The following is a 19,511-nucleotide window of genomic DNA, read 5'->3' on the forward strand; positions in this document are numbered from 1 at the left end:
CACTGGTGGTCTCATATGGTGGTCTCATATGCATGCCTCTCTGGTGGTCTCATATGCATGGCTCACTGGTGGTCTCATATGGTGGTCTCATATGCATGCCTCTCTGGTGGTCTCATAAGCATGCCTCACTGGTGGTCTCATATGCATGCCTCACTAGTGGTCTCATATACATGCCTCTCTGGTGGTCTCATATGTATGTCTCACTGGTGATCTCATATGTATGCCTCACTGGTGGTCTCATATGCATGCCTCTCTGGTGGTCTCATATGCATGTCTCACTGGTGGTCTCATATACATGCCTCACTGGTGGTCTCATATGCATGCCTCACTGGTGGTCTCATATGCATGCCTCACTGGTGGCCTCATATGCATGCCTCACTGGTGGCCTCATATGCATGCCTCTCTGGTGGTCTCATATGTATGTCTCACTGGTGGTCTCATATGCATGCCTCACTGGTGGTCTCATATGCATGCCTCGATGGTGGTCTCATATACATGCCTCTCTAGTGGCCTCATATGCATGCCTCGCTGGTGGTCTTATACACATGCCTCACTGGTGGCCTCATATGTATGTCTCACTGGTAGTCTCATATGCATGCCTCACTGGTGGTCTCATATGCATGCCTCACTGGTGGTCTCATATGTATGTCTCACTGGTGGCCTCATATGCATGCCTCACTGGTGGCCTCATATGTATGTCTCACTGGTGGTCTCATATGTATGTCTCACTGGTGGTCTCATATTCATGCCTCACTGGTGGTCTCATATGTATGTCTCACTGGTGGTCTCATATACATGCCTCACTGGTGGCCTCATATACATGCTTCACTGGTGGCCTCATATGTATGTCTCACTGGTGGTCTCATATGCATGCCTCACTGGTGGTCTCATATGCATGCCTCACTGGTGGTCTCATATACATGCCTCACTGGTGGCCTCATATGCATGCCTCTCTGGTGGCCTCATATGCATGCCTCACTGGTGGTCTCATATGCATGCCTCACTGGTGGTCTCATATACATGCCTCACTGCTGGCCTCATATGCATGCCTCTCTGGTGGCCTCATATGCATGCCTCACTGGTGGTCTCATATGCATGCCTCACTGGTGGTCTCATATACATGCCTCATTGCTGGCCTCATATGCATGCCTCTCTGGTGGCCTCACATGCATACCTTGCTGGTGGTCTTATATAAAAGTGACCCCAGCTCTACAGCCCGCTTGCGCTGGTTGCCAATGGTGACCAGGATGCAACTGAAGGCGATATCACGTGGTTGCGGAGTCCTACTTCCATTTCCCTCCATAAATCGATTAGGCAAAATTAATTGCTTCTCCCCAAATGGCCTTTTTACGCCTCAAACATGATCATACCTCGTGAATATTCATTTGAACCTCACCAAAGTTCGAAACCCTATAAAAACACACATTCATCAGCCCTCCAATTCTCTCACCAAAGACTTGTGATTGAAAAACAATCCTCTTGGCTGTAAAGCATCTTCAGAAAAGGTCATAGGCGGTTCAGAAAGAATGTTGTGATAACATGGGCCATGGTTTGGCACCCACCTTAATGACACTAGTAACGTTTGCCACTGTCAAGAAGCAGTTAACTTGGTAATACAATCCTTACAAATTATCCTGATCAGTAACTCACATTGTAAGATAGTTTCATGCTCTAAACTATTTACTACAGAATCACTATACCCCCTGGCCCCTATGACAAGACACTATTTCTCTTTTGCCATGTGACCATATCACATTTCCTTAAGCTTGCCCTTAGCATCCCCATAGACTGGGGGTGGAGAGAATACATTTAACCTCCAAAAAGGGACACATTTATCTTCAAACAGTTTTTTTGTAAAACTTTCCAATGGAACAGCTTTAAATGCCCAACACCCCTCAGTGCATTAATTGAGCTGGTGGTTGTAGGTGGGACCCACCAGCACTCATTTTTCTTCAAGAAACTTTGATCAAGAGCAACAAAGAGAAACACAAAAGTGGAACAGAAGAAGAAAGAGATAGATCAAAAAACATTCTAAAATGTAGGAAGCAGGGATGGAAATGACCCACCAAGAGTGCGATAAAGAGGCAGAGAGTGTCTGGCGGTAGATTCAAGAGGCATGCACCGTAATCAAGATTACCGGCCTTAGTATTTAGCACCCTTACCTTAGATAGGTCCCATCGCGAGCTTCTGAACAAAACATGGGCCCATCACTTATTTTTTATGATTACAAATTAAGTACAGCCATCATCTAGATCAGGGATTCTCAAAGTATGGCCCCGGGGCCGCATGCGACCCTCCTGACCTTTACATGCAGCCCCCTCCCTGATCAACAGAAGCACTGGGCTGCTGTTCACTCGATTCAGCACTAAAATTAAAAAAAAATTTAAATAAATAGGCAAACCTTTACTTAAAGGTTAAGTGAAGTTAAGAAAAGGAAGTAACTGAGTTGTCCTGCACCACTTAACTTTAGTAACAACTTTATTTTCAAAGCCATCTTGCAGCAAAAGAAGTGTAAAAATATGAAAAGGTCTCATCAAAATTCAAAGTATTTTATTAACATGCAGAAACATTTAACCTTCGTATATGAGATTATATCAGTGCATTGAAAAGCATTTTTTAAAGTGATAGTTTTCAAATATATATTTAAAAACATTCATTCTCCCCCCCCCCCACTCTGAATACAATGCTAATAGTGAACTAAGAGGCGAGCCCGTTGTAATGTGCACTCTTAGGGTGCCCTAGGTACCTATTACACATGAACAACATTCTAGTTTATTAAATCAAACACTGGAGAAGGTTTTGTACAGCACACATCCTGAAATAACGTATTTTAGGTCCTCTTAAATGTGATAATATAAAAAAAGAGGGAATGTGAAATAAATCAACTGCCTAGGATCACACCGTTTTGTAAAGTGGGGCAGCTGGGATTAATCCCAGGTTTTCTGGTTTCACACTGTGCAATTCAGCCACTAGATGTATATGCTTTTCTTCCCTATAGCAACCTTACACTGCCCCCCTGCCCCCCATCACTAGCGTGCTGGCATTGATGTGGCCCTTGGTTACATCGCACACCAAACTTTGTGGCCCTTGGGAAGACGTTTGCGAGTACCCTTGATCAAGATCTCTGTGCAGTGTGCATCTTTCTTGACATTTTGGCAGTGTAGGCTCTCTCTGAGTTACTGCAGCTGGCCCCACTGCAGTCCTGGATAGCTTTCTAAGAGATTTCGAATTACATAAGTTTGTTATAAACAATATCTTGGCCGTTAAGCTGTATTCGTGCATGCCTCTTTCAAATGTCTTTGGTCTTATGTAGAAGCTTGGCCCGGGCCATCAGTTTGCACTCCCCAGCTGGCCTTGGATTGTTTAGAAAAAAATGACATTAAAATTATAAACAAATTGCTGCAAATTACTCTGGTCTTCTTCATGAATCTTTCTACCCATAGACTCCTTTTTGGGAAATGGTTGATATGCAGAACCACATATTCATATACACAAAGGGCTTTGTTATAGAGGGAAGCCCTATTTTCAGTTCATGTCATCTTCTCCACCTGGATTGAATCTAGGCCAAGGATAAACAGTCAATTTCCTCAAAAATATGCTCCCTGAAATGAAAGATGTAGCCTTGGAGGGACTCAAAGACTTATAAGAAGGAAATTAGAAAGATCTCTAAATCCGTTCGCGGGCATGTGCACCTCTCGAATATTCGAATAGACCAGAGATATGAATGGAATATGAAAAAAGGGTTTGACTCGATATCTGCACCCGTGCGTTAAGGCACAATCTCTGTTAAACACATTTTATTTTATGAAATAATGACTTCATGAAATATCATGTATTTTGTTGCTTATTGTAGCTTCTTTTCCCTACTGTATAGTTCTTTCACAATCACTATCATTGAATATTTGTGAACAATCCATCAATTGTTTCCGGGTATTTTATTAATTTAATGCATTTTTGTTCAAACATTTATTGTTAGATTGACTCAAAAACTCCTTACTCTTCATATATTATTATTATTATGTTTCTTATATAGCGCCTGAATCGACCCCCAAAGGGGTATCTCCGCGCTTGCCTTGGGAACCCGTCCTGGTTTTTCCATGTGAGATAGCCCCTACAGGGCATCCCCAAGGTGAAAGCCAGGCATCCCGCCGCGGGGGGCCGTTGTGGAGATTAAGCAAGCTTAATGCCCAGAGTTGCAGAGTGTGAACCCATGATTAGGTCAGGCACCGAAGCGAGAATTATCGAGTCCATGGACATTTGAGCTCAAGACCCTGCCACGTCGGGAATTGAACCCTGGTCCCGGGTCTGACCTCTGCTTCAGGGTCTGCCTGCTCTAACCAGTGAGCCACACTTCTCCTCTTATCCATTACCTATCGACAGGTTTCATCCTCTTAGCAAAGATCACAAGACCTTAACTAATCAGTTCTTTGGGGAAGATGATCACCCTTCTGTTTTTGATATAGTCCTGGTCAAGCACTGCTTCTTTGTTCCCTTGTTAAGTCAGTTACTGCCTCAATTTTGAGTTAGAGCCCAAGTCTGATAATGTATTCTGCCCTTTGCCTGCATTAAATGCTTAGCTAAGCAATAATGCATTGCACAAATATTTGAATATGTGACATTCGTGTAACTCATTAAATGTACTTAGCGAGGAAGCATTTAGGAACCCTGATTACTTGTGGGGGCAGTGCCTGATTGAGCAAATCCTCTTAAACTGTAAATTGCCTTCTTCTTTTTGTTCAAGGTTTTAGGATTTCCTACTGATGCTAGTGACTTTATGTAGAATTATATAATTACAATCACTTCATTACTTGGTTTGAGCTTTTGCTCCTATATATGTGTGGATTCTAAAGATCTGATGTACAGTGATCTACCTTTTCTTATCTGAACTGATTCAGTAATGTTACCCTTGCATTGGTTCTGACGAAACCCCTTATCAATTTGAAGGATTTTGCCTGGAAACATGTATATATCATTATGCTTGGAGTGTGTGAACAGTACCCTCATTGTAAGATCTCTGGAAAGCCACTAGGAACTGGTTCTGAGAGGTTTTTGGACCGAAGAGGACATTTCATGGTTCGATGACAGAGCCCAGATGTTAAGTTGTTGATGGGAGGACCAAAAATGGGCAGGGGGTACAGCAGAAGAGGTGGAAGGTAGAATAATGTAGAAGAGAATCAGAGATTCAGAGAAGAAAGTCAGACGAGGAGGCCATACACGCAGAGGAAGAGATTAGTAGAATCAGTATGTATCAAGAGGGAGATGGGAGAAGTGAGTGCCAAAATGAAATCAAACAGGTATCAGAAATGTATTAAGCACCTGAACTAAAAGATTGGCAGGTCACGTCATATTGGCAGATTAGAGTGACAATTCATGGAAGAGTCGGGAATAAAGTGGTGTAAAATTGGCGAAAAGCAGCAACAAGAACTCAGGATTTGTTTGGCAAATAACAAGGAGGCAGAGTAGACCAAGTGAGGGGAATAGTGGGTGATACCTGACATAGCACAGTAATAGAAACATAGATATTAAAGATGGATACAAATGATGTGGTCTCTCCAATTTACCTCATTCTTACCAGGTGCTGTACCACAGATTCTAGTTGGCCTACAGCTGTTAACTTGACTTGCTCATAGCATTATAAATATGTATAGATGTCTGCTATGTAAATTAAAATGTATGAAAAGTTAGAGTGAACTCTCTGTTTTATTTTGTGTTTGAATATGTTTTATTGGTTTTACAAAAACATGAACATAACATCATTGATCGACTCAAGCCATAGCTAAGCATGTTATCTTTACAAGTTTAAATATCAATCACAGAGCGTTTTTGTACTTGGGATGTTAGCGGTGTTATAACTTGTGGAAAAGGGGTAATTCGACACGATGTTGTTCACTGTGTTCTAGTGGCATGTCAAATGTCATGGACTTGGCTCCCAATGCTCAGTGTCATTCGATAGCTGTTGCGAGGGTCCATCCCGTGTCATGTGACACTACCCCAGTGTCCCGGCCGTGTGCGACTGTGCAACGTTAGCTGCAGAGTCTGGTGGCGGGACCAGTGCTCCGTTCTCTGGACTCGACATTGACATGAGGTCTGTCGCCTTTGTACATTGTGGCCAAGATCCGAGTGTCCAGTGAGTCTATTGCTGTGTTTAAGGCACTAGCGTGCATCCCTCCCACTTAGGTCACCCAATGTGCACTTATCACGCGTGTGGTCATGATCGAGCGTAACAGTGGTGCCGTAGATATGTGTGCTTATCTTCGACTGCCTGAACAGTATACCAGTCAGCGGAGCCATTACAGCCCTCAAAACTTAGAACTGGCTAAGTGGTCAATGGAACAGGGGAGAAGAAGAGGGAAAATTAAAAGACGAAAAGAAAAAGAAAAAAGAGAAAGGGCTGGGAAGAGTCAACTGGGAAGTGTGTGTGGTGTGATAAGGTGTGAGCGTATTAGCTTAGTAGGAGCTGGGTGGGGTTGTTGTGTGCGGCCAATCTCTACTTGTCTGTCCATGGGTTGTCAACTTGGTGACTGGCGGGTGGGCCGCGGTGGGGTGGGGGATACTGTCACGTAGGTCCGCCTTGTGTATGGCCGCCCGTGGTATTTCGTTAGAGTAAACTCTCTAGAAAGTAAATTACATCCATTACTCAAAAGCCAGAAAAGGGAGAAAAAGTAAACCACAAGCAAGGTGCATTGCTCAAACTTCCTCTCTGCTGGCAGAATTATTTTCCACGTGGACGTTTCCACTGAGTAGACCTATTTCTACAAGTACTCCCCTGGATTACACGCATCCTGCCTCCTGCAAACAGAAACAAATTTGTATCCAAGATTGTTATACCAACCTGATCTAACACTAAATGTACTCTCCAAAGAGTTCAAATACCTGAGGTTAAAAGCATGGTGAGAGACTGCATCACTTTGCCTGCTTCACATGACACACCCTCCTTCTATAACCATGGTGCCCGGCTGTGGCCCCACCCAAGAGTGAGTCAAAACAATGGCGCTAAATGTTAGTCTATCGCAGTCAGCATGAGACTCAATCTGGCTGATGCGCGGCCAGAGGAACAAGGATGACATTGAGACTATCGTCTTCATGGAAGTGCTTGTTCAACTCTGTCGCTTTTTTGTGTCATCATCTTATAAATAGTGTAACAAGCAAATATATCAATTTCCACTCATACCATTGACAGTTTAAGTTGGTAAATCTCTGTGGTCCAAACATCACGGATGGGGTGGTCAGGAGTGAATTCATAAAACGTTAAGATCGAGCAGCGTTTACAAAGTGTCAGACCTTGTGGTTAGCAAAACACAAGGAGAATAAATGTTGGGGCTTATTTACAAGACCTTTGCGCCACCAGGGCACCACTTTTAACATGGGAAAAAGGGACACACCGGCGATGCAAGGGGCTTCTAAATACACCCCGTTAGGATCAGCCAGAAATTAGTTGAATTTAGAATTTACTGAGTTCGTCCAGGACAGATTTTCTGCCCAGATTCCGTCTACTCCAAAATATACACAGAGTATTTATGGTGTATAGAAGTTGCCAAACTGCATCTCTATTAGAACTGTGGATAGAAAACGAGCGCCCACAACCTATTCCAGCACTGAAAATCCTGGAAAACTTAACAGTATTTCAGAGAGTGAACGTAGCAAGGGAGCATTGCAGGGTTTAGATATGTGCATACTCTTATTTGGTCCCCAAATGTTGCCTTAACTCCCAGTGTCTGAATGAAGTATCAACAGGCTCTGCCATGATTACAGAGCCTCACTGTGTGTGAGTACATTGCTGATGAACCCTAAAAGCCTCAATTGTTTTAAGATTATGTCCACCTCAAAAGTTCTGAATTAAGGCCAATGATAAAGTGTACGAATTTAAAGGAGTTGTAACATAGGAGCTGTTTACCAAACCACTATTTCAAGGGTTCTTTATCGCTACTATCTCAGCATTTTCAGAATAGAAGGTCTGAGTTAGACTTTGACAGATGGGTTACTCCATCACAAAGGTGACGAATATTATGTCTATCGTGTTATAATTGCATTATACCCTATGTGCTTGTAATAAGGAGGATGGGTATTCCAAGCTCAGAGTTCCTTCAGAAGTTCCAGATCATTATTTCTGACATGATTGTACAGTATATTCTTATTGATCTCTATTCTTTTGTTTCAGGGGCGTTTTCAAGATGGATGTCTACAAACTCTTAGTGCTTTTTGTCCTCTGTGCTTCCTTTCTCAGCGTCACCAACTCACAGAAGACAGGTAAGGACCTCAAAGTAAAAGGCAAAGGGATTCTCTTGTAATTTTCAAGCTAATATTTCTAGTGTGTGCAAAATATCAGGCCAAGCCAATGTAAATTGTATTTGAAAAATTATCTCGTGCATTAAGACTGTTTAAAATGTGATATAAAATATGCAGTTCACTAAAAATACCTTTCTTACCTTACTAGTTTCATCAAGAACAATTAACTAGGCAAATGAAAATATTAACAACTGATTAATGATCAGTGTCAGGATACTCACGTAAAATAAATTTGCAATCAATCCAGATTAAATTCATTTATATTGTCACTAGTTAGCCTAAAACTGGCATGGAACCAGCCCTTGTGTTCCTACAAAGTATCCTTATTCATATATAAGAAGGGCTAGTATCATGCCAGGTTTTCAGGGATAACATTGAGCGTGTTTGTTCAATACAATTTAGTTGTGTGCCATTGGCTGAGAGGCTTCTACCTAAATATGCATATTTTAGCAACTCTTCCAGTTTAAGGGTGCATATTGTCCAGGAGCAATCTATTTTTTTGTGTTCTAGGATCTATGACCTTGTTTGCTTGAGATTTTGTTTGCAAATAATTTTTATTAACATAATCTTCGACGTCATGAAATTGATTTTGTCGACCCTTCTTAGTTTTATCCACTATAACTGCATCACTTGCAGGTTTTCCCCAATTCCAAGGAATTTAACACTGATATATACATCCTGCTTCAAGCGGATTGTAAATGTGCAGAGGCTGGGTTTTCGGTGACGATCAGAAGGTGTGGGGAGGCTGTGGTCTCTCTGTGGGAGCATTGCCTTCTCCCCTAATGGCGAAAGCGGGGATATCTGGAGCTGGCGTTGTCTTTGCCCGTTACCCCAGCCTCACTCTACCTCTGGTTTTACCAACTGAGGATCTGCACCTGGTAAAACCGGATCCAGGGTTTCCAGTATGTGGTATCAGAATATCACAGTCAGAATAGTGTCTAACATGAATATTATGCCCTAAATATTGTTTACACAAAATTGATCATTGGAGTTAATAATAGAACATCTACACCCAATGGGACAAATGACATTTAGGAGAGGATATTTATATTTTTGGATATGATACTCAGAAATACAACAGAATCAGCACCCACTAATTCAGCACTGGAAACCTGAGGCCACTCATTGTTGTCCAGAGAGATATTTCCCCTGGGTGGTACCGGAAACTAGGAATGATGGTCCTTGTGGTAATACAGTTAAGTGGTACCCACCAGGACTCAAAATATGATTGGTGCAGCAAGCCTGAAACAGACGCACAAAGCCATAATAAAGCCATCCTTCACCAGAACATGACTTGCATGTTACCAACTGGAACAATTTTGTTATATAGGTGTTCGTTTTACAGTATCAAAGCACTGCAAAAACTCAGTCTCTTTACCATGTATCTGGCTTGGTGATCTGCATGGATTTCTTGCACAGGATCATTAAGTAAAACAAAATACCAACTCAACTCCTGCGCAAGTGAACGCAGTAGATCACTAAACACACACGTTTTAGGTCCTTGAATCAACAGAGTGCATCACAATCCTGTTTTTGAAAAGAACTGTGTTCTTCCATCAATGTGGATTATAAGCCTTGCAAGGGATATATTATACTGCTATGAAATTTTGGAAAGTCAGTTTACTGCCTGTAACTCAGTCAGAAAATCTCAGAGTAGCGATTCACCTATACTTTATGTGCTAATGATATAATCTGGATAGAAAGATCAGTAGACGCCTGTATACAGGAAAGTTTGTAATACCTGAGAGTGTCAATTTTAACTTTGTTCTTGTAAAATTTATTTATTTATTTATTTATTAAATTTGTAAAGCGCTACAGCTACCCAACGGGTTTCCCGGCGCTAATTGACAGAAGTCACCTGACAATAAAGTTCCCTCAGTCGTTCGGTAATGTGGTCTGATTTACGACATCCACAAAGGAGTCACGCGGCCGCATTTTGAACCAATTGGAGGCGGCGGGTAACCGCCTTGGTGGACCCCAGATAGAGTACGTTGCCATAGTCCAATCTGGAGGTCACCAAGGCATCAACCACGGATCTCCGAGGGGAGCATCCCAAAAAACTTTCCAAGCCACCCTAAGATGGTAAAGCAGGTGGCAGACACTCTGTTTGCTTGGTCTCTCATAGATAGCCCCTTATCAATAATCACTCCAAGATTACGTACAGATGCAGACGGAACTGGCAGTGCTCCCATCGCTGAGGGCCAATGACTCGGACTCCAAAGATCAGGTTTATTGCCCAAAACCAAAACCTCCGTCTTCCCACCATTTAATTTAAGGAAGTTCCTATTCATCCAGTTTGCTATGTCACTGAGTCCGATTTTCAGGGAAGAAGGTAGGGCAGGGTCAGTTTGGGATAGGGAAAAAACAATCTGTGAATCGTCTGCATAAGTAAATAAATTAAGACCGGCCCTTTGAGCAATATGAGCTAAGGGAGTAACATAAAGGTTAAACAAAAGAGGACTAAGAATGGAACCCTGGGGTACACCGTGTGGGGATAGATAAACTTTAGAAATGGAAGGTTGAGAAACAATTTGGAAAGTCCGGTCTTTCAAAAAAGACGAGAGCCAATCCAAAGCCCTGTCACCAATACCAAGGTGTGTGAGGGATCTGATGAGTATACTGTGTGATATAATATCGAATAGTGTGTGGACCATCCATGCCCAGGGAAGGAGTGCATTTAGCCTTATCTAATGCTATGCTCGTTAATGGCTCAATACCACAAATAAAACTTGTGTGAATGATTCCCTATACCTGTCTCCTAGGCGGTTCTCCATGCCCTCATCAGCCCAGAGCGTGTGACTTAACCACAAGTTTTTTATTGAGTTCTCCTCCTTCATTCTATTCATAGCTTGGCCAGGATTGGGAACAACATGCTCCTTGCTGTAGACCCTTTCCTTGATCTATGTTGCTCTTGCTCTGATGTTATCCATAGCCTGATCAAAGAAGGAAATATTCAGCAACAGGGCATCCATTTTCTTGACAGTCAGCAAAACCAGTCATTCTAATTATAAGTTGGACTGGCATTGTCCAACTGAAATCCAGGAGCCTCGTCCTCGATACCAATTGATGTACTCTGAACAGGGCTCTGGATGTCAGTCTTGTCCTAGTAGTGGGCTGTTTGTATCTATGTCTGTTTGCATGTGTATTTGTGTAACCCAAACATATCAATAAAGCAGTGTATGGGATAACAGAGGGGAAATGATGAAAGTTAAATGTGACCTGGCGGGCGACTTCATGTAATATGCATGGCCTGGGACTCATCCATTTGATTACATGCAAATTAATATTATTAATTTGCTATTTTTATACACAACCAAGAAGAAACTCATGGATTGCCTTAAATGACAGTGTTCAGCCCATTTCTGAAAGAACTAGTCTTGGCCTGTGTGGCTCATATGGAGCCAGATGGTCAGGATGCTTATCATGTTATTTTTTCCTATGAAAAAGCATTGAGGAGTAAGTGATTATAAATGAAGAAGCAGACTCTACAGGATCAAGGGAGGTTCTTATGTGTGTAGTTATTACAATAGAATATTTTGTAAGCTTGTCTGAAGATCAAGGAGCCGCAGCGCAATGTAAATTAATGGGTCTTCCCTGCAGGATGTGAAGAATGGCTCCAAAGTCTATCACATCTCACAGATATTCCTGGACTTGGGTGGATGGGGGCTCCCTGAAGGGTTGGTGGGCCAATGAAAGGTTGGGGGCCCCCAGGACCACAGGGGCTGCAGAGGGCTGGTCTACACCACTGGACTTGGGATAGCCAGGTGTTTACAAAGACGCTTCATCATAGTTTTATCCTAAACCATCAGAAGATAGTGATGGTGTTTGATAACAAAATACCAAAATAGGACCTATTCCATGTTTTATTGCCTCTGTGATCAGACAGACAACATGTTAAAATGATCTCTGTGTCTCTTCAGTTTGCAGGGAAGCCACTGTGGCAGACATTGTATTTTTAGTTGATGGATCTTGGAGCATTGGAACTGAAAACTTTAAGATGATGCAAGACTTCTTGTACACAATGATCAACGGGTTTGATGTAGAGCATGACAAGATCCGCATCGGCCTGATCCAGTACAGTGACACACCTCGCACTGAGTTCTTCTTGAAAACCTACGACCACAAGGAAGATATTCTGAAGTACATCCAGACCCTAAAATACAAAGGTGGGGGGACCAAAACTGGCCAGAGCCTCCAGTTCATGCTGGAGAACCACTTCACTGAAGAGGCCGGTGGACGTGCCAAGGATGGGGTCCCCCAGATTGCGGTGGTGATCACAGATGGGCAAGCGCAGGATAATATCCGTGAGCCTGCGGCAGAGGTGAAGAGCGCCGGCATCACGCTCTATGCTATTGGCATCAAGGATGCGGTCCTGTCAGAACTCCATGAGATAGCAAGCGATCCACCTGAGAAGCATGTCTATAATGTGGCCGACTTCAGTGCCCTGGAAGGCATTTCCCATAATATACTGCAGGTCATTTGTACGACTGTGGAAGAAGCAGTTCGACAGACCAGCCAGATCTCGCCAGGTAGGTCTATACATTCTTAATTGTCAATTTCTTGGCTTCTTATGATGTGTAAATGTCACAGTAAAGAATATTTCTAGAGCATGTTAGACATGCATAATCTTCAAGTTACATCTTTTGGAATTGGTCTTTCTTTCTTTCTTTCTTTCTTGGCCACTAGTATTGAGGACTTAAGAACAGTGTCTTTTTGTGAGTGTGCGAGTATAGGCTCCGGTGATGATATTAATAATAATATCCAGGTGGGCATTGTCAATGGAAATAAACAACTATCAGGGGTGAAATCATGTTTAGAAGCCAGGGTGAAACCATATTTAGAGGCCCATACAGACATCAATAGGGCTGTTAGCCATGAACACTTTTCAGAGTAATAGGACTATTCACCTGTATGGGACCATGTCAATCTAACCTCTTTACCAAAGGTACCCTGAAGGAGAGAAGGACACAGTGGTCCTTACGGTATAATGCCTGCCCTTGGTTAATGACCCCTGGCGTACAGCCGCCTCGCTTTGCATGTGGAAAGCATCTATCTGGAGTACATTTGACAAATCGAATGCGCTGGAAATATCTTCCCAATGCACGTCCCCAAGAAACCTGTTAAACTAAAAGACGGGATGGGATACCTGCATCCCTTTCCTATGGAAAAATGTATCTCACTGGCACCGAAAGTGAACAGGGATGGGTAATGCATTGGTAGCTAATTTTCCAAATTCGAATACAACATTTCACATTTGCTCAAACTCAAGAGTATTGCGCTCGTCGCCAGCATGGTTACAGGTACGAGTCTTAGTGGTGTATGATGGAATATTTTCAGTCTTATTCATTTTCAGTAATTCTTTTCTCAATTAGCAACTTAGGCTCTAGTTTAGAAGGGCCTTTAGGTAACAGAGATGCCATCTCCACTATCTCCAAAACTATGAATGTGGTGCCCATGGACAGTTAGCCAGGAGCTCGCCATGCTCTGTGCTTGACCTTGTATCACAGGTGGTCAATGAAGCTTGATGACATCAGGGTGCCTTAGTACTTCTCCCACCAGACTACAAAACAGGATAGATGCTGAAGGAGGAGATGGTATCAATTGAAAAGGGGAGAATGGATCACTTGTCCTGTTTTTACCAGGGTCTGGGATTCTTACAGTCTAAAAAACCCTCATTCACCTATTACTCGTAGTAGCCGTATATCTTGGTTTTCCACTTAAGTTTCCTACGTAAAAAACATCATCATTGGGTCTTATCTGTTCCTTCCTCCACCAGGAGGGAGACCAACTGGTTATTCGCAGTGGTGATCAGGGATGGTGATCAGGAGTGGTGAGGGTCAGAGTGGATTGAACTTAAAATTGCCTCCTTGCCACTGGTTCAAATTTATTTAGTCAGGGGTGGGGCAAGATTAAAAAGAATTGTGGTGGGTGAATAGAAGGGCTACTGATCTATAGCACCTGTGTCAAGAAATGGGTGGTCGAGCGGTCGACATGTTTCAGCCCTATGGGTGCCCAGTCGGGTCGGAGGGCTTTCTTCAGGACCGAATTGGCAAGTCATTATTGTGTGTCCCGCGTAGGTAAGTAATTGCACTTACCCTTTCTTCTTAGGCCGTCAAGAAGTGTGCTGTAGTGTTATGGGTCAGTTGTACCTATAACTCTTAATTAAGGGCTCAGTAGATACCTCGGAGGGCGTGCAGAGCGAGCGTACTTCTACAGTTAGAAGTCTTGCTTGCTGCTCGTGTCATCTCGGTCTGATGTGCTCCGTTCAGAGAGGAGGAAATGGTAGTCAGGTGTGAAAATAGCAAATTAAAGGATATTGAGAGAACATATTAGAAGTTGTTGTCACTGTATTACATTGAGTTTTGTTTGAGAGTGTGTGTAAGAAATGGGGGCAGAGCATGGCAAGGGATTACGCAACTAAGGGAGCTAGAGAGGGATGGTGTTTAACCCCTTCGATGCTGATGACGAGCTCAGCTCGTCATCAGCTACAGCGCTCGTATGCGGAGGACGAGCTGAGCTCGTCATGTTACTCGGGATTTTCGAGATCCCAGCACACAGCGGGAAAACCGCTAGCAGTCAAGGTGTTAAGAGAGAGGTAGACTCTTGTCATTGATGATCTGGTAACCCTGGGATTATACCTGGGGTGTTTAGACAGCATATCGGAATTTTTTTTATCGTGGTACAAAATATTGTGTCAAGAATATCGAGGACAATAATATTGTGAACGTAGGTTTCTATAGGTAAGCAACGTTTTACTATATACAACTCCACATGTATGTACCTTGATAATATTTATATATTTTCAAAGTGCATAGATGTGGATCTAGGAATACTAAATCTTTACTTGCTATTGTTGTTTCCGATATTCTGTCAGTGATCCTACGCAGGTGTGAGTGTGCCTTAGAGATGGGTTTAGTGAAGAGTTTTCACTGCTATGATTGAAGCCCTTGCATTGAAGTACTCATGGTAACTGACAAGTAACCCAAGAAGAGTGGATGAATGTGACGGTAAATTGAAGACATAATATGGTGCTTAACACTGGTGGTGAAGCGGTGCCTGCTTCTGGGCACTTTGTTGATAAGAGAAGCATAGGTGGTTAGAGTGGCTTTCCTTGAGATCATCTACTTTGACCAAGGGCCATATTACAGAAAGTGCCGAGGGGCGCAGGGGAGGTTTGCACCCTGGGGCACTTTGGTGTTCCAAAAGCAGCTGCACAAGCGTCTGCGGCCCCTTCTGTAATACTGGTAGTGCTGACTCACATAAAGCGCCAGTGCTATCTGCAGGGGGTGTTCCCTCATTTGCATGGGGGCGTGCCCCATTCAAATGAGGGAATCCCTTTGCTTCTGCGCCTGTGGCGTATTACAGACCTGGGCACAGAGGCAAAGAAGCTGTCAGGAGACGCACCGACAGTGCACCACCTTAATGGAGTTGCACTGTCAGTGTGCCCCTTGATGGCAGCCCTCTGGTTGGCGGAAAAGCCCCTTGCAGGTGGGTGCAGTCACTGACTGCACCCTCCTGCGAGGGAATCTCTAATCCCCCTTCAAGGTGCAGATGAGGTGCTGCCTGCACTGTGAAAACACAGAGCAGTTGCTTCAAAGCCACTCCGTATTACACTTGAATGCGCTGCCCCCAGAGCAGCACGGGGGGGCAGCGCACTCTATGTTACATGGCGCACTTTTTCAGTTTGCGCCCGGCACACCTGTGTTAAGGTGCAGCAGGCGCAAACAGGGAAAGTGACCCTAATACATAACATGGCCTCATGTAGGAATTTGTTTTTTGAAATTCTGGTCTCCTCGCTTCACTTCCAATAAGGTAGACACTAGTCTACACATTCCACACAATTTCAGGGTTTGATTTTGAATTGCATAGCGACGGTCCGTCCAGGTAAGGACGGTGGGGCGGGACAGGACGGGGTGAAGGGGATGTCATTGGACGACGGAATAGGTATAATTTATATATTTCGTTTTCCCTATTCCGTCATCTATCGATTTCCCCCCCTTCCTGCCTGCCTCTGCCCCACCCCACCGCGCGTACCTGCACAGACCACCGCTGGAATTGCACATCATTTTATATGTACTTTATCTCTCTTCTAATCTTTCTTTATCTCTCCCTCCATTCCGTAGCTCCGTAGCATTGAAATGTGTGGAACTCACTCCATAAATGGGACCGCTACTATTCCTGGGCTTGGTGTACCTGCCAACTCACTACGCGTACATATAACATCTTAGAGATGCACTAACAGTACATTGTGCATGTGAAAGATGCATAAATCCAGAGGTCTAGATCCCCTTGAGTTTGCACAGGAGATGATTATTTCTTCAAGGTTGTGACTGGTAGTTTCCATCAGCAAGGTACCATCCCTCATTCAGGTCCTGATGACTTGCCAGGCAGGTCACACATCTTGTTGTGCAATGTTTCTTCTATTCATAAAGTGTTCACCAGATGTTATTTGTCTCCTGAAGCCTGCAGGAGAGCCACAGTTGCAGACATTGTGTTCGTGGTGGACAGCTCAACCAGCATTAGCCAAGAAAACTTCCTGAGAGTAAAGAGTTTCCTGTCTACGTTGGTCTCCAGCCTTGACGTTAGCAGTGAGAGAATCCGCATTGGTCTGGCCCAGTACAGCGATGACACCTTACAGGAGTTTCTGCTAAACGAATACACCTCCAAAGCTGAGATATTAGAACGAATACAGAATTTGCCTTACAGAACTGGTGGATCAAACACTGGGAAAGCTTTGGACTTCATTGGGAAAAACTACTTTACGGCGAGTGCGGGAAGCCGAGCTGAGAGAAACGTACCACAGGTGACTGTTTTGATCACAGACGGGGAGTCTACTGATGACATCAAAGAACCTGCTAGAGCCTTGAAGGCCAGAGGGATTTCAATCTACCTGATTGGGATTGGTATCAAAAATTCTGCAGCACTTCATGAGGCAGTAAGCAAACCGACTGAGAAATTCCAGTTTGACATCGCCAGCTTTGATCTCCTCGAGAGCTTCATAGGTACCTTCCTGCAAAACATCTGCTTCTCCGTCGAGGCCCAGATTCAAGGTACTGTAGAATTTAATCATTTTAATTAATCATTTAATGCAATGTTCTTTGGCGGTGTTTTGGGCCCAAGCGCTAATGATAAATGGGTGTGAGCATGATTCATCACCCTCATTGCACTAGCACCAACCAGGAAATAAACTAGACTATGCTCACTCCTGTGGTAGCAACTGCATTTTTCACCAGGTCCAACCTCATGGCACTTGCCCATGTGAGCAAGTCCATCAGTGCTGATAATGCACCCAGTATAGACAGACATACTATTACCACAGGTTATTGCCCATTGTTGTGCACAGGCAATATTTATGAGCGTAAGATGCCCGGTAACCATTTCAAGTGGAATTTGTGCTGAGATGTTTTACCACCTGTTATTACATTGATGATTTAAATGGCCCAGCTACCATTCACTCCTGATCTTCATTGCAAAAAGCAGATGAAAGTTGTTGCAAAACAAATGTTGCTTTGTGTGCATCTTTGCAATGAATAATCCTAAGGTTTTCATTTAATTCTAGAATATAAGGTAAATGTTGTTTGATCGCTGCTTCTTCTCCAAATGGTAATTTCTTCTACTTCATTTACAGCATTAAAATCGAGTGCCCTAGACCTTGAACTTTGATTTGCTATACTTTTTGGATTTCCTTATCACAGCTGGCCAATCCAGAGGCATCCTTCGGCCCAGAGTCATGTCTCATTGCAGCCTAAGGAAGATGAACATTGACAGCTGTGATTGGCTCAGTCCTGAACCTGTAAACAATTATATACAACTGGGGCTTCTATTAGAATTGATAGGCTAATTACTATTGAGGGCAATGAATACCTTTTAAGCAGGTGTTTATTTTGGAATCAAGTCAAGTCTTAAGTATTTCCCCTGGGCTTGATCACCACATATTAATCATGTTTCTGCCATGCTTTCCTTGTTGCTCCTTCGAAATATCAGTACATTCCAAAGTGGGTTCTCCTTTGTTTCAACTTTGGTTTCCATCCCTTCTGGTTGTCTTGTATGGTATCCTAGTTCAAGGCATTCAGCATGTGCAACAGGTAATAGCATCACTGCTTGTTCTGGAACACTTTGAGGTTGCTTTGTTGAATGCGTGCATTTGAATGCTGAGTATTGTTGAGCATTCAGAAAGGAGCTGCCATTACTGGTGGATAAGGCTTGTATTCGTATGTGCTTAATAAACTTCTATTTGGTTATGAACTTGAGTGCAAAGTGTGACGTTTGCACCTTGCATCTGAGTTAACTCCTAAGTTCCTCTATTGAGACGGCTTGATTTGGTTTTAAGCTCTCACTACCTCTCTAAAGGTGCCATATATTTAGACAAATTACATCACTCCACTGTTGCCAACCCACCAAAAACCCTAGTGGCTTCTAGGGAACATGCTGGACATTTCCGTCCCAGAGCCGGGTGTTCAAACCAGCTTAGGTTCATAGAAGTAGAGGATTTGCTATGGCATTGGAGCATGTCACATAGGCCCCTCTCCTCCCTCATCCCTCCATTTCTGAGCCTGGAAAATTGGAGTCAGTGTATTGGCTCCATAATTGCTAATTTTGTAGTTGATCCATTGCGTGACCTTATGACCAGCATGCAATGGAGGCAGTAATTGTTTTGTAACATCGTTTTTATTGCAGTACCAAAATAATTGCATAGACAACACATTGATAAATAGCAGAGCAACATAGCAGTAAGGCACATAATCATTTCGCCCCCCCCTAACATGCTATTCACGTCTCCAGGTAGAAGACTGAGCAACAAATATAATAAGTCCATTTCCTGCTTGATTGTCCAATGTCCATAGCCCTAAACTCAGGAAGACGTGGACTGCTTTTAAATTTTCGCCCCTCCCCCACCCCCTATCAACCACAACCCCCCCAACTCCCAACACTCCCGAACACCCCCCCTCCCCCCCCCCCGTGGCAGCGCTATAGTAGAATCCTAGAGAAAAATAAGGTCTGGTGTGTGCAAGGAGGAGTTAAACATTCGCTAAAGGTGTGCTTGCTCCTAGGTGCGCTATTGGGGTCGGCCGCTTCAGAGTCCGCATCCTCTCCTTCCTCCTCATCATTATCATCCCGGAGTGCCTGTACCATCATTTCCCATGCTGTTGCCCTCTCCATGGCTTTCTCATCAGCAGCCCTCCTAGCCATCTGGTATCGTAAAGTGCTTTCGCAGGCTGCCCACC

The 19,511-nt window shown here is 43.5% G+C and overlaps 1 protein-coding gene across 1 annotated transcript in view; it reads left to right on the plus strand.

Annotated features, from left to right (window-relative positions):
* The window catches only part of LOC147663577 (collagen alpha-4(VI) chain-like), an 82,320-nt gene that overhangs the window by 11,957 nt on the left and 50,852 nt on the right, over positions 1 to 19,511 (plus strand). Inside the window, exons 2-4 of the mRNA XM_086950347.1 lie at positions 8,159 to 8,247; positions 12,207 to 12,815; positions 16,749 to 17,336. Of these exons, the coding sequence (XP_086806473.1) occupies positions 8,159 to 8,247; positions 12,207 to 12,815; positions 16,749 to 17,336 (1,286 nt within the window). The remainder of the gene's footprint in view (positions 1 to 8,158; positions 8,248 to 12,206; positions 12,816 to 16,748; positions 17,337 to 19,511) is intronic.

The sequence above is a fragment of the Lissotriton vulgaris genome, unplaced genomic scaffold, assembly GCF_964263255.1.
Source record: "Lissotriton vulgaris unplaced genomic scaffold, aLisVul1.2 SCAFFOLD_4372, whole genome shotgun sequence".
In the NCBI taxonomy this organism is placed as follows: domain Eukaryota; kingdom Metazoa; phylum Chordata; class Amphibia; order Caudata; family Salamandridae; genus Lissotriton; species Lissotriton vulgaris.